This window comes from Gracilinanus agilis, chromosome 5 (genome assembly GCF_016433145.1).
Source record: "Gracilinanus agilis isolate LMUSP501 chromosome 5, AgileGrace, whole genome shotgun sequence".
Classification (NCBI taxonomy): Eukaryota; Metazoa; Chordata; class Mammalia; order Didelphimorphia; family Didelphidae; genus Gracilinanus; species Gracilinanus agilis.
Window position 1 is genome coordinate 311,026,547 of NC_058134.1, and position 22,086 is coordinate 311,048,632.

Here is a 22,086-nt window from a genome sequence, read left to right on the forward strand (position 1 = left end):
TTTATTATATATATTATATATTTCTAGCACTACACTGAGCAGTAACGGCCATTTCTGATGTTACTGGCAGGTTCTCCAACTGGATCTCCATTGGAGACTGGGGTTGCTGACCCTTGTTTTTAGATACAGACTGCTCATTAGATAAGGAAAGCTCCTTTTCTTCCCATCCTAGGAGTTATACTCTTTTTAACCGTTCTCTTCCTATGTTGTTCCTTATCAAAAGCACCTACTGCCATATGCTTGTTAATGTGCTCCACTGTAGTTTTCCTGATAGTGAATCCGACCTGCATTCTTGGTAGGAAACCGAGCCGGTCAAAGTGTCTAATCTTCATGAAATGTTGCTCCAGCCCCCCGGCTAGAAATTTACTTGACATCTTAAAATCTGTTTTGACTCTGGTTTCTGTAGCAAGACAGTCTCAGGAAAAGACTCTGGTCGGGCCCTTCTTTTCTTCATTTTTACGGGGAGTTTTTGCCTTATTTGGGTAGGTTTCCATTTGGATTTTGTTCCATTCTGATGTTCAGGGAGTTTTTGGCAGGGAAGGGAGGTAAGATGTTGCCCTCCTTGTTCCATGCTGCTAATTATCATCTCTCTCTATTCAAATGATAGCTTTCCACCTTCCATATAGTTCCTTCCAGTAGCTTAAATCAATACACTTTCTTGGTTTCTCTGGACTCATGATTGCCTTTTTACCAGCCATACTTGAAAGTCTATGATACATGGAAGGCTCACTTCTCTCCTGTAGATTATATTTGACTTTCTAGGGGCTTTTAATCTCCGTTGTATGCTGATCTCTTTTGCCTTTCGGAATATTTGATTTCAAGGTCTCGGATTTATAGTTAAGCATTAAACATTATTAAGCATTTGCAACTCACTCTATGTCATGAGTCCTGTCCTAAATGTTGGGAAAACAATATTACCCCCGATGGAGAAAACCAACACAAAACGAGCTGAAAAGGGGAGAGGAAAATGGAAGGAAGGGCCAAGAGGAGAAGCCACCCTGTTGGGGATTGGGAGGAGCATCTCAGAGAAAGTCCAAGAACCAACAACGGAACTCGGAAAGCAATGAAGACAAGACTGGCCTGGGAATTTGCGGTAAAATGGGAGGTTCTGGGTGGAAGCAGCCAATCAGAGCGAAGGGGCTTTCAGGGTTGCAGAGTACTTCCAGTGTGAGAAATCCAAAGATGAAATGAACTTCCAAGATGAGGAGGCTTCTGTGATATGGAAGAAAAAGTCCAGAGAGTTTGAAAGCCTAGAGAAGAAGGAAAGGAGAGATGGTGGAGCTGCTGGGACTTCTGGGATCCCGACTGCTATTCTTTCACGCCTCGTCTTTTTTCTTTGACATGGGACCTCTACATTTTCCTTTCTGGAGGCAATTGTTGAATCCTTTCTGTCCTTTCTTTGCCTTCTGATTGTGACAGTTTTCATTTAGGATTTCTTAAAATATACTGTTGAGGTGTGGCTGTTCTGTTTTTTTAAATTATGGTCCTCAGGGCTTCTAATGATGTTTAACTTCTCTCCTGGTGACCTGTTTTCCAGATATGCATTTTTTATATCAGATGTCACACATTTTCATCCTTTTTTCCCCAATCTTTTGACTTTTCTCTAACATTTCTTGCCATCCATCTTCTGAGGTCATTGATTTTTGTTTGAGATACTCGGATTTGAAAGGTTTCTGTAGCTTGGGTGAGGCATATCACTTCTTCTGCTAAGCCATTCTTTTCTCCTTCCATTTCTTTCTCAAGAGCTTCGTTTCTTCTAGGCCTTCATGTAGTCGTTGGGGAAAATCCATTATTTTTCTTTGAATCTTTGCTTGCAGCTTTAATGGAATAGGATTTGCCGCCATTTTGTTTTTTATTTCCTCCTCTCTGCAGCTTTAGTTTCAGAATCCAGGTTTCTGAATGAGGTATTCAGCCCCGTTCAGTCTGCCCTCATTCTCCTGGGATCCTGCACTGATCCTCAAATCCTGAGGGACTCTTTCCACCCAGATCTTTCAGGTTCAGTGCTGGATTTTTAAGCTATTTTCTCAAGTCTGAGAACAGAGTGATAGGGAACTCAGAGGCCTGGACTGTGGCCCAGTCTGAGGGCTGCAACCTGGGACTTGCGAACTACTCTGGGGCTTTTTCTAGGACACCTTCCTTCCGCTCTTGCTTCTTGATTCTGGACATACAGTCTTGGAGGTTATAAGTACTGCTGGGTATCTGTCAGGACACAGTGAGAGATGTCCTGTGCTGGTGCTGTCTTTGCTGGCAAACCCTCAGCTACATTTCCATGCACTTATGGAAAGTCACTACTATTCATTTTGTTGGTGGTGGATTTTAAATAAGAACACTTACCTTCCATCTTGGAATCAGTGGTGATGGCTAGGCAGTAGGGATTAAGTGACTTACACAGAGGCACAGAGCAGGAAAGTGGCTGAGGTCAGATTTGAACCTAGGACCTCCTGTCTCTAGGCCTGGCTCTCTCTCCACTGAGCCACCCAGCTACCCCTGTCACTATAGTTTCTAATTGAATAGGATCTCATAGGAACTAAGAGGGTTTTACTTATTAACTTGACAGAAATTCCCAATCCATCCTTGTTTTTACTAAATATGCTTTGCATGGAACATTTGGCCAAAAAAGCATTTACTGCACACATAGAGGATGTAGCTTACCATTAGAGTGAATATGTTTCGCTTTATAATTTTGCTCCTAAAATGTTGCTTATAAATTGAGCTCTTATAACCAGACTGACATTTGCAATATGCTTATGGAGAAGACTGTTTCCATATTATTAGTCTTCTGTCAAAGCACTATGCTGCTAACGGGGCTGTTAGGGAATATAGGATGAAAGCTCCTGCCCTTGAGAGGCTTAAAAGCTGGTGAGAGAGACCATATTTCTCTCCAGGAAACACTCTTTCTTCCCTTAGCAGCAGTCCTCCTTCAGGTCCCTCCCTCTTCCATGTGCTGCCCTAGGAATCGGAGCCTTCATCTCTTGGCTTTGGGTATTTCTCCGGCTGTCACCTATGCCTGGAATGCTCTCCTTCCTCTTCTTACCTACTGGCTTCCTTCACATTCTGGCTACGATCCCATCTTCTAAGCCCGTTAGTTTTGGCAACCCCATCTTCCAAGCCTGTTAGTTTTGGCAACCCCATCTTCCAAGCCTGTTAGTTTTGGCAACCCCATCCTCCAAGCCCATTAGTTTTGGTGACCCCATCCTCCAAGCCTGTTAGTTTTGGCGACCCCATCTTCCAAGCCCATTAGTTTTGGTGTCCCCATCTTCCAAGCCTGTTAGTTTGGTGACCCCATCTTCCAAGCCTGTTAGTTTGGTGACCCCATCTTCCAAGCCTGTTAGTTTGGCGACCCCATCCTCCAAGCCCGTTAGTTTTGGCGACCCCATCCTCCAAGCCCATTAGTTTGGCGACCCCATCTTCTAAGCCCGTTAGTTTGGTGCCGCCCCTCTCCGATTCCTTTCCTCTTTGTCCTGTAGAGATCTGGTTTGTACATACTCGTTTGTATGTTACACCCCCACACACACACCCTGTGAGCAAGAACTGCCTTTTGCCTCTTTTCCTCTACCCAGCACTTAGCTCAGCATCCGGCATATAGTCAGCACTTAATAAACGCTTATGGACTGATGGACAGGACCAATCAGTAACCAGTGGAAAAGTATGAATGGCTTAAAAACCAAATCATAGAAACAGTAGGGCATTTCATTAAAGAGGCACCATAAAAAAAAATTTCTTTTTGGATGCAGCCAAAGCATTCCTTAGGAGAAAATGAATATCTCTTTAACACTGTCATCAACAGACAGAGAAGAAAAACCAGATCGATGCACTGCGTGTGTGACTGAAATATCCAGAAAACCAAGAAATTGTAAAGATCCAAATACACACCAAAGTAGAAATCCTGGAAATCAGTGAGTAGATGAACAAAATCGAAAGAAAAATGGAAAACATTGAATAAATAAAATAAGGAGCTAGTTTTCTAGCACTTTTTGAGAACGAGAAAACCCCCAAATAGAGAAAGCATTGGGATATTGGTTTAGAAGCAGGCGGAACACCCTGTATCAAAAAATGAAAAAGCAGAATTCACACACATGAAGAAATAAAAGATATTATTAGAAGACAGAATGCCCAACTAGGTGCCAATCAAATAAAAAATAAATGGATGACTTGATAAAAATGCAAAATACTCATATTAGCGAATAATAAGTAGATGAAATTGCATGTCATAAATGATTAAAAAGAAAAAGAAATGGAACCTGGTGAGTTCAGAAGCAAATGCTAATGACTAATAAATTACACAGTATTTGCCATTTTGATTATATAAAACTAAAAAGCTTTTGCACAAATAAAACTAATCTAGGTAAAATAAAAATGGAAATGATTGACTGGGGGGAAAATCTTTGTATCGAGTTGTTTTTTTCCCTGATAAAACTTCAAGATATATGAGAAACTGATTGCAATGTTAAAACAGAAGCCCCTCCCTAACTGATAAAACAACTGCGAGAGCAAACAATGTTCCAAATCACTGATAATATGAAATATGAAAATCAAATCAACCCTGAGTTTCCAACGTCACACCCAGAAGATTAGCCGTGGTGACACTTTGAAAGCACTATGGGAAAACAAAGACACTGATGCATTATAGATGGAGGCATGAATTGGTCCAGCCAGTTTGGAAGATAGCTTTGCATTATGCCTTCAGAGCCCCTAAATTAGGCATGCTGTTTGATCTAGCAACAACACTTCTAGGTCAATAGCCCAAAGAGATCAAAGAAAGAGGAAAGAGGCCTGAACGTACAAAAATCTTTATAACAACGCTTTTGTCATGAAAAAGAATTGGAAATAAGGAGGTGCCCATTAGTTGAAGCTCCCAGGATTCTTTCAAACCCTAGCGAAAATACTTCGTACAGGAACAAGTTTGGTTTGACCTTCTGTCTTTTTTTTATGTGACCTTCCCCTAGTAGACTGGGAGGTCTTCAAGAGCCTTTTAGCTTCTTTGGGAACCTCGCACTCAGCACAGTGCTTATCACATAGCTGGTGCTTAATAAATGTTTACTGACTGAATGACTCAAATGGGATATTATTTCATGGTAAGAAATTATTATTGGGAGGGTTTTAGAGAAATCTGGGAAGACCCGTATGCACTGATAGGAAGTGAGCAAAGCCAGCAAAACCTTGTTCTTTCCTTTTCATTGATTTATACATTTACAGGTAAATTTATAAGCATCAATTGACAGCTAGGTTTTTAAAACATAAAGCAAAGACTGTGCCCAAAACGCCTGGAGTAACAGCAACATCGTAATGAGAAAACACTGAAAGATGTCAGAAGTCTACTGGGAGCGTTTACCAAGCCTAACTCTGGGAGTCTGACGAGGGAGCGAGCTTTCTGCTTTCTGATTCAGGTGGCCTCCAGAAGCACAACTAGACAGATACTTCGGGGAAAGGCCAATGTGGGATCTTTTGTTTTTTATTTGACTGCATATATTTCTTACAAGAGTTTCTTCTTTTACTGCTTTGAATGGTGGGGGGAGGGTACATGTGAGGGACAGAAATAAACGTTTGCTAATTGAAAAAATTAAGTAAAAACAAAATAAGCCAACACATCTCATTCTCATGGAGGGTGCCTCACTCTAACATTACTGGGGACGTCACATTGGGATATTTGTTCTGCCCTTGGGATCAGGAAGCCCTGGGCTTGAATTCTGCCTCTGAATCTTACTAACAGAGTTACCATAATTACGATAGTCACTTCACATCTCTAAGCCTCAGTTTCCCTTCCTATGAAGTGGGAATAATTATAACTCGCACTTACACCAAAGTGTTGAGAGAAGCAAGTATGATCATTAGTGTGATCATTGGAATTTACCTTTTCAACCTAAAACTGCTCTCCCTCATTTGTCTGATTACAGGGAGTTAATTTGTTCCGAGGGTTTCCTAACCCCCCTCCAGATAATTCTAGATCTCCTGAGCTATTAGAGAACCAGCCTCAAGGTTCTCTAGTCCAAACTTTTTTATGTTGCTGACCTTGATTACATTCCTCCAGCCCATCCCAGGGGCTCTCATGGAACTGACAGTATTCTTCTGGTAATGGTCTGAATTACTTTGTTTTTGTCTAAAGGAAGTCTGCCTCGAACCAGCAGTGTTCCAGAGTATGTCTACAACCTGAACTTAGTTGAAAATCATCTCTCTCTGGGCCGTTCTCCTGTTACCAAAACATACAGCATTTTAAAGGTGAGGAATTTATGGAACAAAACTCTTTATTTAACAGATTTTCAGCGGGGGACTTATGGGCTCTCTTAGATTTTTTTTCCCCTCTGTTCTGCCTTCCTAGGCACAGCCAGTTCCTAGTTGAATTATGGGGAAATTAACTTTGTGTGAGCAGCCGGGGAAACTGGAAGCTGCAAAGAGTACACGCAGCCTTGTTCAGTGGAAAAAATCTGTTGGCCGGTCTTTGCCTAGGAAGGCGCTCATGTCTCTTTTCGGTGTTGCTCTTCTTGGTCTTTTCCTTACTTATTGCGTGTTTCATAATGCTTGGAGTAGATCTGCTGTTGGGTTTTTACAAAGTAGATGCACGCCTTTAAAAAATGTTGTGTCTCCTCTGTTCAGGCAGGCTCAACATCTGCTTATGAGAATCACTTGAAAAGAGAAACCGCCCAATACAGTTCCCAAAAGTCAGTGGAAGAGAGGTCCCAAAGGCAGCCTCTGAGGAGACTGGAGATTTCGCCGTCGAGCAGTCCTGAGAGAGTCCATTACGCGCATAGTGACCACCATTACTTCCAGAAAACGCAGGCAGGACACAGCTTGAGGCCTCGCGAGAGCCGCAGATCCACCGTCCTCATCCCGCCAAGATATGCTCGCTCAGAAATCGTCGAGTTCCACCGTCACGGTACCACGGGCCGGCAGTATCATTCCGATGCCCACCATCGGCAATATCAGTACGGATCGGTCAGCGACACGGTTTTCGATAGCTTCCCGGCCAGCCCAGCAGTTCTCACGTACCCCAGGCCAGGGACCAGTCGAAGTATGGGGAACCTCTTGGAGAAAGAAAACTATGTGACTTCAGGGCTCACGTCCAGACAAGTCAGACCAGTGGTGATGTCCCTCCAACAAGACCAGCAGAACAAGCAGTCTCTTCGCTCTACGTGGCATCAGAGCTCTTTCCAGAGCACTCACACGCTGAGAGACGCCAGCGCTGGAGCCGGTGGGAAACAGGCTCACATGACCATGGGCCAGGCAGCCACGGGAGGAGGTGGGACCCTACTAGCCGAGAGGGCCGTTTTCAGCGACTCCCAACTCGGGTAAGTCTGCCTCTTGGATCCGTCGCTTACAGTCCCTGCGAGCACATTCTGTTCCCGAGCCTATTGACATGGGAGCGCATGGCTCAGGCTGGAAGGAGACGAGGGATTCAAATAATGCACAGATAGCCATTTGCCTGATTGGCCAGCTAGTTTGGGAAGAAGGCCAAGCTGCCCCGACGTGTTTCTGCTTTTCAAGCTCCTGTAGCTGGAGCATTTTAGGTGACATTCAGGGAGCCTTGTCCAAACTAAGTGTTGACTGATGTGCTATGTATCACGGCACAGGATGAAGACCAGATCTGAGGGAAGGGGATGTTTTAAAGAAACGAAAAGGGGAATTTCAGAGTCCACCATGATATGCATTCTTTTGTGATTTTGTTACCATCATTTTTGAAAGAAAAGAAAGAAGTGTATCTTCTTAAGGTAGATAAATGTAGAGGGAGAGATCTCAAATAATATCGGGAACTGCTTAGATAATAAAGAAATTGAAAACAAAGGGGCAGCAAATCATTTAGGTTTATTTCTTTTTGAATGGCTGGCAAATTGATCCTAAAGTTGGCTTCTAGTGAGTCTCTTCTGCTCTTCCCTACCAATCATGTCTTTCTGATTTTAATGGCTTAATGACCATTTCAGTTTGGAAACTAGCTATTTCTCAGTTTAACCAGTTTTGTTTTAAGTTAGGAATCAAGACATTATGCCAATATTTTCTGCAATCAGGTCTATTCTTTACGGTGAATACCATTTGATTTAACATGTGTTATGTGCCAAGCTTTAGGAATACCAAGATTTAAAAAAAAAACATTAAAAACAATTTCAAACCTTTAGGAATGTAGAGTAGAATTTGAATTTGTGGTGCCCAAATATCTATAATGCAAGTTAAAAAATTATTGGGCACAAAGGATAAGGTGAAAGAGAACACTCATTTACTAAACACCTACTATGTGCCAGGCACTTGATTCTCACAAGACTGGGAAGCAGGTGCTATTATTATTCACATTTTGCAACTGAGGAAACTGAAGCAGGCAGAGATTAAGTGACTTGACTAGGGTGACATAGCTAGTGAATGTCTGAGACCAGATTGAATTTAGGTCTTCCTCTCTTGAGGCCCAGTATTCTATCTAGTTGCTTCAGAGAGAAGTCCAAGTGACCTGAAACATTTAAGGTGGGAGAAAACACTTATACCTGGTGCAAAAACAATTGAAATTCTTGAGAGGCAGTCTCTTTTAATTTTAAATTAACTTATTAACTGAGCAGTCAAAACATCCTAATCTGGTCAAATGATTCTCTCAACAATCAAAAGATTCCGACTCCCTTGGCCCTGATCCCTCTATACGATTTTGGGAGCTCATTATTCAGCTCTTCTCTTTAACATTACAAAATATCTTTAATTGGAAAATAGCTAATAGGTGGTCCATCACACTCTCAACCCTTCCCCACACCATGGGTGATGGATGTCACGTTAAGTAGGAAGAGAATCATTGTCTCCCTTAACTACTAATCAAATTTTGTTAAAAGGAAAACATTCTTCCTGGGAGAAAAATCTAAGTTCAGTGCTTTCAGTGGAATGAGATGATTCCTTTCTAAGTTTCTTTATCCCTTTCCCCTCCCACGACCCCTTTATTCTTATCTTGGCCATATATTCATGTAACTAATGTTTTTCCAGTTGACCAAATGACTACTCCCCACCACCATTCCCATACCCCTTACCTTTTTTTTCCCTTCACTTTGGGCAGTAACCTACTTTGGAACTAAAGACAACTGAAGATTATATTGTTTACAAGAGTTTATTTTGTATATACTTAAAAAACACATTTATTTCAGACTCTTTCCTGCCTGTATAAGCAAAATATGTTCAATACTTGTTGGACAGAAAGCTGACTTATCTTTCTCCAGATCAGAAGTATGGCCTCAGGGGGGCAGCTGTATGGCTCAGTGGATGGAGAGCCAGGCCTAGAGACGGGAGGTCCTAGTTTCAAATCTGGCCTCAGACACTTCCCAGCTGGGTGACCCTGGGCAAGTCACTTAATACCCATTGCCTAGCCCTGTAACAAATACAATTAATATAGAAGGATATATATATATAAGGTATTAGGGTTTAAAAAAATTTTAAAGAGAAGTATGGCCTCAGAGGTCCTTCAGGGTGGCTGAGTCCCAAAATACAAACGTGTAGGATGTCATTGTCTAGGAGTGTCCTCAAGTCACAAGGAAAAAGGTGGTGGGGAACTATTTATTTCAAATAACTTTAATTGACCACTTTTTAAAGAATTCATAATTTGATTCTGCGAGATCAGGAATGTTTTCATTTAGTTCTGGCCTTAGTGTATCCTTACATCTTACAGAGGCCTCAAGTGCTTCTTTTATCCTGGATCTCGTTTCATGCTTCTAACACTCTTAAAGGAAGCAGAACAGTTATTGTCCTCATTTTCTAGTTGAGGAAACCAAGGCACAGAGCAATAAGTTAAGGCAACACATGGTGGTTATCTGGATAGAAATTTGGAGTGAGGACACGGATTCAACTTGCATTGCTTGTATGATGTTGTCAGGACCTCAGAGTCATCAGAGCCCTAAATGAATGGACTTCGGTCCTTTATTAGGAGGCGTGTGTCCGATTGACACGGTTCTATTCTTTCACCTCTGGGGGTAATCATGCAGAAGGGTCCACTGATCAGAGGTTTATTATTATAACTCTTGTGCTCAGTCAGCTATTTAGATAATAACTGTAATGGCTACTTCAAGGAAATAGGAGAAGTAGAACTTTGATGATCTTCAGGTTAAGGTGAATTTTTATGTCTTTCATTAAGGTATGTTTACTGTAAACACTTGATGTTTGTCGAATGAATGAATAGGGTGTGGAGGCTGGGGTTGCATAGCATTATGAGGTATATATATGTATTTTAAAATATACATAAATATATATATAAATATATAAAATAAAAATATATATAAAATATATAATAAATATATACAATATACAATAAATATAAATATAAAATATATAAACTTATATTAAATAAACCAATAAATAAATAAATGTTAAGAGATACTTTGCTTGCTCTGTGTGATTTGGGAAGCAGCAAAAGGAAGACTTTGAAACAATAAGGACAAAACTTCGCAAAGTATCGAAAATTAAATTGGGCTACCAAGCTGGGTTCCTTTTTTCAAGTTTTTCCTTTGGTCCTTTATGTATGCGATCGTACGGATCGTTTTCGTATTTTAATCACGTTCACACAAACTAGAAAGAACTTTAATTCAGAAACTTCCATAGACGCTCGTGGTATCAGTTGTGACAGCAAGAGTCAAGTTGTAATTTTCTGGACAAACTGGTGTTTTTGAGGCTTTCGTTTTTGTTTTTCCTTAAAAATAAATGTACAGTGAAACAAACACAGAAAGGAAAACCTTCCTTGGCATTCCCAAGGACCACGAAAATGTGAAACCCACTTGGCTGGGGAGGGGGAGCCCCTCTCACCCGGAGCCCCGACTTAGACGTTACTACAGCGTATGAAAAATACCTCCTCATCCTGGAGAGACCAGGGAGAGCATCATGAAGGAGGCGTTGCCTTGTCCTGTTTTGGAAAAGGAAAGTGGTTGTAGTGCATCAGTGTGGGGCGTCAGGAAGAGGTATTCATGAGGAGAAGCAGAAGATCGGGACGAGACTGTAGAGCAGTGGCTGGTAGTGCAGTCTGGCCGGAGCATAAAGTGGACAGAGAGGCCCACGACGCAGGACCGCACAGAAGGAGGGCTGGGCACAAGGTTCTAGATGGCCTTCAGTGCCCGGCTAGATGTTCGGTATTTATTTAGACGATGAGACAAAAGAAGGGGGAAGTGACATGTAGAGAGTAAGGGTCAGGGACCACTCTGGGGTTAGAAGCCAAGCGATTAGATTAAAGGTGCTTCTCTCAGCAAAAATAGGGCGGTTTGGAGGAGGGACAGGTTTGAGGACAAAGAGAGGTTCTGCTTTTGGAAGGCTTGAAATATCCAGGAGGCGGTTGGAGATTCAGGTCTTGAACTCACTCAGCAGAGAAGAAACTAGGGACGTCTGCCTAAAAACGATCCTGGATGCCGTTCACGCTAGACGTAGGACAGCTCAGAGCCCCCCCTTGGCCCTCCCCCAGGGGGGTTGGTGACCACGACTCTAATTACCAACAGAATATCTTACAGGCGTGTGTCTCAGCAGTGCCTCCATAGCCGTCTAGCACAACAACAAGTCAGAGTGAGAATAGCATGGATATCTTTCTTGAGAAGGCACATTGTGTGGCCAAGTTAGCAGGCTGCTAGCTTGGGTAGCACATAGAGCACTGGGTCTGGAGTCAGGAAGGACTCGAGTCCAAATGATTTCAGACATGTTCTAGCTGTGTGACCTTGAGCAAGTCACTTAACCTCTGTGTGCTGCCGTTTTTTCATTTGTAAAATGGGGTTATGATGGCGCCCACCTCACAGAGCTGTCATAAGAATAAAATAAGATTTAGCACAGTGCTGGGAACATACAGAAATGCTCGTGATTTTTATTGTTCCGAAGCAAGCTAAACATTAAATGTATGAGCCTAATTCCACTCAAATAAACATAAGAGAGAAAACTACGGACCGGGGAGCATCCCCAACACGGGGCAGTCGGCACACGTCGTAATAGAAACGTGATCGTCTGGTTCCGTGTGCATTTCGCTGAGTCCTCTTTCTTCTATAAGCTGCTAACCTACTGGTGCTCGTGGGGACATCTACGTCATCATTAAAACCTCGGATTTTTCTCCGTGGGCTCCCTCTGGGCCTCAGTTTCCTTATCTGTAAAAGGAGTTGGATTGAATCATCTCAAAGGTTCCTCCCGGTTCCAAGTCTGAATCCGTGATCTCTGTGCCCCGAATGCACAGGATGCAGTTTATTTGCCATCTTGAATGTGTCCGGCTTACTTTGTCAACGGCCGTCCGATCGCCAAGCTGGCGTGGAGACTTCTGAGGATGTCTAATGACTCCCGAATGGCGTCTGGCCCCAAAGAAGTAGAGGAAGTGGGGGAGAAATAAGCATTCGGGGAAGTGACACGATACAGCCTGTGCCTTAGGAAGATTGTTTTGGCAACTAGGCAGAGAACAGATTGGAGAGGAGAGACTAAACCGAGGCCAGGGAGGAGCCTGTGACAGTTATCCTGCCAAGGAGGTGCCGAGTACCCGGACTCTGGGGGAGCCACGAGGCTACCCGTAGAGGGAGAGGTACGAGAGAAGGGCAGGGAGGCCAAGGAAGCCACACTCGTGTCAGGGAATGGAGTGGAACAACCCGACACTCAGCCTTGAGGGGTTTCCTCCCACAGAGTCAGTTCTCATGTGTCTGCGGCAGATTCTCGCATCTGCTTCTCCCTCCTTGATCTCTCAGCTGACATTCAGGGCTCCCGTATCTACATATCCCAAACTGGATGCTCTGTAGACACGGAGCTGAAACGCAACATGTCCAACGTGGAATTCGTTCGTTATCCCGTCCCCTCCCCCGGATTCCTCTCTTCCTGGCAAGGGGGCCCCATCCTCGCAGAGGGTCCTCACCTAGCTGTCATTCCCAGCTCCTCACTCTCTCTCAGTGTTGCATAGCCAATATGCTGCCCCGTCCTGGCGATTTCACCTTTAGAGCACTCCCCCCAGATTCCCTTCTCTCCTCTGCCATTGCCATCTCACACTTGGACTATTTTCACTTGAGCTCTTACTGTCTGTCTAGGAATCAGTACTGCAGATTGGTTCTAAGGCAGAAAAACCATAAGGGCTGGACAGTGGGGTGAAGTGACTTGCCCAGGGTCACACAGCTAGGAAGTGTCTGAGGCCAGATTGGAACCCAGGACCTCTCTATCTCCTGAGCCACCTAGCTGCCCCAAACAATTTAATTTTAAAGAAATTAAGTGTGAGACGTGGGACTGGAGTTCAGTAGTGATTTGGACTGAGGAATCATCAGTTTAGCAATAATAAGCAAACCAACAAACAAATGAGATTGTGTTTATGAAAAGGCTGTGAAAATTGCAGTGTGCCATACATATAGGATCATACATGGAGAGAGAACTGGAAGGAACCTTGGAGGTCGTTCTTTCAACCCTCTCATTTTACAGATAAGAAAACTGAGACTCAGAGAGAGCAAGTGACTTGCCCAAGGTCACACAGCTAGACGACAGAAGAACTAAGAATCAAATCCAGGCCCTTTGATTCCAAATGCAATTTTTTTTCCACTCTATGATATTATAATTCCCAAGCAATCGTGAGCCAGTATAAGCTCCAGAGCAAAGTAGAAGATTATGGAAAAAGTTTTTTTTAGGAAGGTGGATTAGGAAGAAGAAGAAATGTGAGCACTGGCCTATTGCTTAGGCCCTAGGAGATCTGATATGTGAAATAATTGTCCTCTATGTGGGTGCAAGAACAGCTGAGGAAGGCTTATGGGTTCATCTGAAAACCTCTTTTTGTGTTTTGCTTAGTAGAGGGAAATGGAGGTTTTTAAGTTTAGACTAACTCCTTCCTCATGGTACCCCCAGATAAAAAGAAGGCAGCATGGATTGTGCAAAGACCACTGGATTTGGCATCAGAAGTCCTGTGTTCCGGTCCTGCCTCTGCTACTTAGCTTGTGTTTAACCTCTCTGTGCCCTTATGTTCCTAATTATAAAGTGTGACGAGAAAATCTAATTCCTATGAGTAGGACAAGTTACTGATTTATTTCTTTAGCTTCGATATCCATCATTTATCTTTTCTCTTCAGATTGAAAAATGATTTAAGTCTGGAAGGCAAACTTAAATAGCATCATTTAAGGTGGTTTTCCAGTGTCTCTAGGTCTATCCTTGACTTTGGGGTGATTTTACTTTTGTTTTGGAAATGGTTTTAGGTGGGTGTTTTTGTTGTTAGCATTTAAGGTCAGGTTGACTGACTCGTGTTCCGAAAATTCCAGAATTACCTCAATAGAGTGATGTGCTTATTAGAGACTCTTCTGCATCATTTGTGAGGTGTAAGCTATAATTAGCAGATGAGTCGTTTCTTATAAACGAATTCTTATAGCTTCTAGGGCACATTAAGGCATAAAAAGTGTTACATAATTAGGAAAATGATATTAAAAAGTGAAGGCCACTTAGGCTAAGATGGTGAAATAGAGGCAGGAACTCACTTGAACTCTCCCAAATTCCCTCCAAACAACTTTAAAATAATGCCTCAAATGCAGAACCCACAAAAGGTCTGAAACAATTTTCCATCCTAAGACAACTTAAGAGGTCACCAGGAAAGGTCTGTCACACTTGGGGTAGTGGTTGGGTGCCTGTGCTGGAGCAGTGCCAATAGCAGGCTTTGGAGGTGGCAATAACTTTGGGACTTCTAAAGCCACAGATGTCCTACTGAACAGAAAGAGATTCCAGGGTCCCTCTCTTGGGGTTAGATTTTGGGAACCTTTACATTGCTCATATTTAGTTCTGCATCCCGATTCTAGGATAAATCAGAGCACTAGCCCTTGCTGCAACAAGGGAACATGGACATAGTTCTAGGGTAGAGGAGAGTGGTTGTGGCTGCTCACAAGGAAACAAGGGTACTGACCTCAGATTTGAGGCCAAAAAGAGCACTAATGATTGTGATCAAGAATGGGCACAATTCCAGAGCTAAGAACAATATTAACATTTGTAGCAACATGGGAACAAGGTTCCTACCTGAGTAAAGACCAGCAGAACATTGACCACACATCTCCTTGATCATGCCACCTTGAAAACATATAGACCTCTAGAACTAGCTCTGAAGATAGCGGCATGAAAAACTTGAAGCTAAGGACATTGCTTTCTACACCTCAGGAACAGAGCCTAACTTTAACATAAAGTTAAAAGTCAAGAAATAGACTGGGGGAAAAAAAGAGCAAACCAAAAAAATACCTGAGCCCACCCATTAACTTACTATGGTGACAGGGAAGATCAAGACACCACACAGAAGAAAACAGGGCATCAAAATGGCTATAAGCAAAGCATCAAAGAGGAAAAAAATGTGAATTGGACATAAGCCCAAAAAGCATTCCTAGAAGCACTCAAAAAGGATTTTTCAAATCAAATAAGAGAGGTAGAGGAAGAATTTGGAAAAGAAATTAGAGTGATGGAAGAAAATGATGAAAAGAGAGTCAATAGCTTGGTAAAAGACACACAAAAATACTAAAGAAAATAAGACCTTAAAAACCAGAGTTAGTGAAATGGCAAAAGAAACTCAAAAATCCACTAAAGAGAAGAACTTCTTTAAAAGCAAAATTAGCCAAATGGGAAAAAAGGCACAAAAGCTCACAGAAAAAAAAATTTCTTAAAAAATAGAATTGGGGAATGGAAGCTAATTGTTTTAAGACATCAGAAACAATAAAACAAAGTTTTAAAAAATGAAAAAGTGAAATATGTCATCAGAAAAAAAACTAACCTGGAAAACAGATCAAGGAGGAATGATTTAAGAATTATTCAACCGGGCAGCTGGGTAGCTCAGTGGAGTGAGAGTCAGGCCTAGAGACGGGAGGTCCTAGGTTCAAACCCGGCCTCAGCCACTTCCCAGCTGTGTGACCCTGGGCAAGTCACTTGACCCCCATTGCCCACCCTTACCAATCTTCCACCTATGAGAAAATACACCGAAGTACAAGGGTTAAAAAAAAAAAAAAAAGAATTATTCAACCACCTGAAAGCCATCATCAAAAAAAAGGAACCTAAATGTCATAATTCAAAAAATTTTAAAGAAATACTATTAGATCTGTAGGGTATATTATTATATATTAGATTCAGAGGATTAAATAGAAATTGCAATCATCTACCAATCACCTCCTGAGAAAGATCTCAAAATAAAATCCACCAGAAATATTGTAGCCAAATCCTAGATCAAGAAGAAAATACTATTGTCAGCCATTAAGAAATAATTCAAGTATTATGGAACCACAAGCAGAATAATTCAAGATTTAACAGCTTCCACATTAAAGGATTGAAAGGCTTGGAATATGATATTCTGGAAGGCAAAGGAGCTAACATTACAACTGAGAGTAATTTACCTAACAACACTGACTCTAATCCTTTGGTGGGGGAGAAATGGAGATTTAGTGAAGTAGCAGCTTTTTAAAGCATTCATTCCTGATGAAAAGTCCAGAGCTAAATAAAAAAAATTTGACTTTCAAATACAGTAATTGAGAGAAGCATAAAAAGGCAAATAGAAAAAAGAACTCTAAAAGATTAAAGTTTTTCCATTCTTGTATGGGAGGATGATACTTCATCATTATTAGGGCAGTTAGAAGGAGTATACATAGAAGGCACAATGAGTTGACTATGAAGGAATGATTTTAAAAAATTAAGGGGCAAAGGACAATTCTGAAGGACTTATGAGAAAGAATGCTATCCATATCTAGAGAAAGAACTGTGGGAGTAGAAACACAGAAGAAACCATATGATTTATTATTTGTTTATTTGGGTATATGATTTGGGGTTTTGGTTTTAAAAGATTATAAAAACGAATCCTATGGAACTAGGTTTTGAGTACATGTAAAACCCAATGGAATTGCTTGTCAGTTATGGAAGAGGGGAGAAGACAACATGAATCATGTAACCTTGGAAAATGTATTGTTACTGGAATAAAATAAAGCACATTTTAAAAAATTAAGGGGTAAGAAAGACAGATGCATTGGGAGAAGGGAGAAAATTATGTGACTTAAAAAAGGTGTGAAAGAAAGACCTTTTGCTTAAAATAAATACATGAAACACACTCTCAAAGGGCTTGTATTTTACTGAACCCTGTTATTATATTTTCCACATCTAGCCATGGAGACATAGAGATGACTCTGGAGTATGCAGTAAGCATACTGGATTCAGATAGCACACCAGCATCTAGGATTCAGGCTGCAGCCACCTTTATCCAGCATGAATGTTTCCAGAAATCAGAAGCTCGAAAAAGGGTAAGAGTACTCTCTTGTTTGTATGTGTTGGATTGTTCAAACACTATCAGTGATTCCCAGAGTGGGTACCACCGCCCCCTGGTGGGTGCTGCAGTGATGGCCACAGGTGCATTTATCTTTCCTATTAATTGCTATTAAAATTTTTAAAAAATTAATTTCCAGGGGGCTAAGTAATATTTTTTCTGGAAAGGGGGCGGTAGACCAAAAAAGTTTGGGAACCGGTGCACTACATGAAAGTTGAATTTTTAAAATTTTATAATTAAAAATAAGTATACCTTGGGGCAGCTAGGTAGCAGAGTGGATAGAGCACCAGGCCTGGAGTCAGGAGGACCTGGTTTCAAATCGTACCTCAGACACTTTCCGGCTGTGTGACCTTGGGCAAGTCACTTAGCCTGATTGCCTAGCCCTTGCCACTCTTCTGTCTTAGAATGAACTGATACTAAGATAGAAGGTAAAGGTTGGGTTTTTTTTTAATAGATATATATTTATTTGAAGTTTTCACTGAATCCAAATCTTCTTTTACCCTACCACAAACCTGGAAAGAATTTGTAAAATTGTACCAAATTTATTTTTAAATATCCTATCTTTCTCTGCAGAGGAGGAGCATTATCAGACTTAAGAAAAGGCATTCTTGTGCTCAAAGGGCTATAAAACTGTGCATACCCTTGGCTCAGTAATGCCACTATCAGGTCTGTGTCACAAAGAGATCAAAGAAAAATGAACAAGATCCATATGTATAAAAATTGTATAGCAGCTTTTTTTGTGGTGGCAAAGAATTAAAAACTGAGGGAATGGGGGGCAGCTGGGTAGCTCAGTGGATTGAGAGTCAGGCCTAGAGATGGGAGGTCCTGGGTTCAAATCCAGCCTTCCCAGCTGTGTGACCCTGGGCAAGTCACTTGACCCCCATTGCCCACCCTTACCGCTCTTCTACCTATGAGCCAATGCACAGAAGTTAAGGGTTTAAAAAAAACTGAGGGAATGCCCATCAGCTGGGGAATGGCAAAGCAAATTATGATACATGATTATGATGGAATACTGCTCTACTGTAAGAAGTGACAGAATGATTTCAGAAAAACTTGGGAAGATTTCTATGAAATGATGCAAAGTGAAGTGCGCAGAACCAGGAGAATTGTACTGGGCAACAACAGTATCCTAACAATTATCAACTGTACAAGTCTTTGCTCCCCTTTTCAATATGGTGAGCCTGGAGAGTTCCAGAAGGACTCATGTTGAAAAATACTTTTAGAGAAAGAACCGATGAACTTTAAGCACAGATTGCAGCCTTTTGTCACTTTTTCTTTTCTTTGTTTGCAATGTGGTTAATCTGGAAATATGTTTTGCATGACTTCACGTGTATAATGGGCATATCATATTGCTTGTATTCTCAATGGGGAGGGGAGGGGCTAGAGTCAGGGAGAGATTTGGTAACTGAACATCTAAAAAATGAATGTTCAATAAAAAAAAAAAGAAAATCACGTCTTGATCATATTTAGCCAGCTTCAAGAGCTTATCTTCTGCCCTCTTCACAAGTTCAGTGTTCACAAGTCAATGAGCCTGTTTGTTGCCTATGTGGGCAAGAAACCTCTTTTTCAAGCTTTTGTTCTTTTCTAAACAGAGGGAAAGAAGGGGAGGGAGGCAGAAAGGAAGAAGGAAATGTATATGTGAATGTATAGAGATAGAGGGACACATAGACCCATCAAACACCAATTTCTTGCGCTGAAATCAACATCAATTGTATACTAGTTATACAAGTTTTAACAACATAACCAACAGTAAAATAAAGACAGAAGTATTTACAATGTAGTTGTTATGAGAAAGCCCGTAGCCCTGGAATCACCTCTAACTGTTACAGCTATTGTTGACCTCTCTTCAATTATGGAAACACAATCCCATCATTCATCTCTCTCAGGATATCAATTAATGTCTCTTAAGAATTCTCTTCATGGTGTTAAAATTCATTTTCTCAGAAAGAAAGGTTTATTATTCTCTCCCCCAGTCTCTCCCTAGCCTTCCCATTCCCTAGAATGATTAAGTGCTTTCAGTTTCTTGGAGAGTCCCCAGGCAAAGGGAAATAGTATTCTTGGTCTTGGTTGTAGAGGTAATGGAAGCTGATGTTAAATAGGGAGAGGGTGCAGGGAGTTGGCCAGTTCAGAAGTTTCCAAAAATCAAATATACTCTTACTGGATGGGAGAGAGATGGCTTAATGGGAGAGCCAGGATTAAAAAGGCCCTTAGAATTTAGTAGGCTGCAAGTTCAATAGAAACTTTTTTTTTAAACCCTTAACTTCTGTGCATTGGTTCTTAGGCGGAAGAGTGGTAAGGTTGGGCAATGGGGGTCAAGTGACTTGCCCAGGGTCACACAGCTGGGAAGTGTCTGAGGCTGTATTTGAACCTAGGACCTCCCATCTCTAGGCCTGACTCTCAATCCACTGAGCTACCCAGCTGCCCCTAAGTTTAATAGAAACTTGTTGTGTGATCTGGATTTTTTTTAAGCTAATGCAGTCTTAGGTGTCATTGCTGGCAGAATATTATTGGGGGTGGCATAAGAGTTCTACCATAATCTGGATTGAGTGGGTCCACTCCATAGTCTCATTGTCTAATCTCAGCTGGAATCTCAGCTACATGGTAAAACTTTTATTCTTTTCTTGACTCTGTCCCACTCCCGTCAGCATTTGTTCCAAACCTTTTCTGGTCTCCTCACACTCCCAGCAATATTACCTTCCTTTCAGAGGCAAAGCCAGAGCTAACACCCCACCTCTTACCTGTCCCTGGCTCTGTACACATACCACCCGTCCCTTCCGAGAGGCAGACCGCAGACCACTTATGGAAACGACCAGAATATCAACAAAAGGGAGCTATTTCCAACCTTCACAGGAGAGTAAATCTGATATTAATATAAATTTGGGGAGGAGAGAAGCCACCAGAGCCCAGGCGACTTTACTGTAAGAAGTTCTTCCGAGCAACCCCTCTTGGTACGGCATCTAGCTCTGTCTCTAAGCCGGATGGTGCAGCCGATATGTACGGCCTGATACCCAAGAACAGCCCACTCAAGCTGCTTTGATTCTTTTCGGTTCTTAAAGAGCCAGGATCCAAGTTGAACTAGTTACAGCTTTTTGCACCCCACGACCTTCTGTGACCTTTCTCTATTCCTTGCCTTCTTGACATTCTCCCCAGCTCACACTTCTTTTGGAAGAAGTCGAGAAATAGCATTTTACAACCATAACATTACTTTTAAGTCCAAATGGGTCCAGGCACATGTACCTCATTTACATAAATATTTGTAAATAATTATGTAGTAAATTATACAAATAACTGGTGATTAGGACTGACAGAGCAAATGTTTTCTTTCCTGAATTTCCATTTCTTTTGCAAATATAACACTTTGCCTGGAGTAAAAACTATAACTTCTGATCTTTACTGAGCTCTCCCTTCTCTCTGTTCCTTCCATACTTGTCTTCCATATTACAAACCCTATAATCATATCTGGTGTCCCTTTTTCCTCTGATTATTATTTCAAGTGTCCTAGGATTCCCTTCAAGCAGATTATAAATTCTGAGAGGAGGAGACCTCGGGAGATGGCATAATCCTAGAACACTATGCTTGGAATCTGGAAGGTCTGAATTCAAATCTGACCTCCAACAAAAACAGGGTGACCGGGGCAGCTGGGTAGCTCAGTGGATTGAGAGCCAGACCTAGAGACGAGAGGTCCTAGGTTCAAATCTGGCCTCAGACACTTCCCAGCTGTGTGACCCTGGGCAAGTCACTTAACCCCCATTGCCTACCCTTACCAATCTTCCACCTATAAGTCAATACACAGAAGTTAAGGGTTCAAAAAAAAAAAAAACCAAAACAACAACAACAAAAAAAACAGGGTGACCCTGGACAAGTGGCTTTTCTCAGCCTTGAAAAATGGAGATAACCTATCTCAGAGGATTGATGGGAGGATCAAATGAGATAATAGGAGCATCTTGCAAACCTTAGGCTACAGACTTGTTAGCTATTCTCAGTTGAGTATAGTGTATCACCCACTCTGCCTATAAACACTTTGTGACTATGTATTGAAGACACAGAATAACAAAGAACCAAGTCTGATGTCATTACATTGCATGTCTCTCTGAGGTAAATAGACATGAGAGAATGTGGATTTCCTCCTTCAGGTTTATCATCTCCGGGGCATCCCCAAGCTTCTCCAGCTCCTAAAGGTACCGAATGAAGACATACAGAGGGCAGCCTGCGGGGCCCTGAGGAATCTGTCCTTTGAAGACAATGACAACAAGGTGGAAGTAGCTGAACTGAACGGAGTCCCTCGACTGCTCCAAGTCCTGAAGCAGACCCGAGACTTGGAGACAAAAAAGCAGATCACAGGTATTGCTTTCTGAATGTGTGAAGGCCCAGCAGTGTTCCGGGTCACATATTGTCCTTCGGTCTCGTGGGGCAGATAATTAACGGGCTCGTTGCCACGAGGCAGAACGTAGTTCTAAAGGGACGTTGTTACCCATCCCTTTCTTTGCCAGAATTGAGGAGAAGCTCTAGAATTTTCAGTTAATCTTGTAAAATAAACCTTTTACCAACCAGGAACTTAAAAGCTATGAAGCAAACTTCTTTGTCAAGGTTTGCTGCAATGAAAGTAAGTCAGCATTACATATGTACTCTATTCACGGGTGTCGATGCTCTTAATACCTCAGCAGGTGGCTAAGCCGCCATGGTGGTTTGGCAAAAACCAGAATGGATTCTCTTTGATTTGATTCTCAGGTTAGGTCTCTTTGGTCGGACTGGGATGGCGAGTTGATCAGCCCTGGCAACTGATCAGTATCCATCAGTATGGATAATTCAGGTGTTAATGTTAATTTGGGGTTTTTCTCTTCTCTTCTCTTCTCTTCTCTTCTCTTCTCTTCTCTTCTCTTCTCTTCTCTTCTCTTCTC

At 41.9% G+C, this 22,086-nt stretch overlaps 1 protein-coding gene across 1 annotated transcript in view; it reads left to right on the forward strand.

Annotated features, from left to right (window-relative positions):
- Nucleotides 1-22,086, forward strand: part of PKP2 (plakophilin 2) — a 99,735-nt gene that overhangs the window by 19,231 nt on the left and 58,418 nt on the right. Inside the window, exons 2-5 of the mRNA XM_044679309.1 lie at nt 6,104-6,216; nt 6,592-7,283; nt 17,030-17,165; nt 21,322-21,529. Of these exons, the coding sequence (XP_044535244.1) occupies nt 6,104-6,216; nt 6,592-7,283; nt 17,030-17,165; nt 21,322-21,529 (1,149 nt within the window). The remainder of the gene's footprint in view (nt 1-6,103; nt 6,217-6,591; nt 7,284-17,029; nt 17,166-21,321; nt 21,530-22,086) is intronic.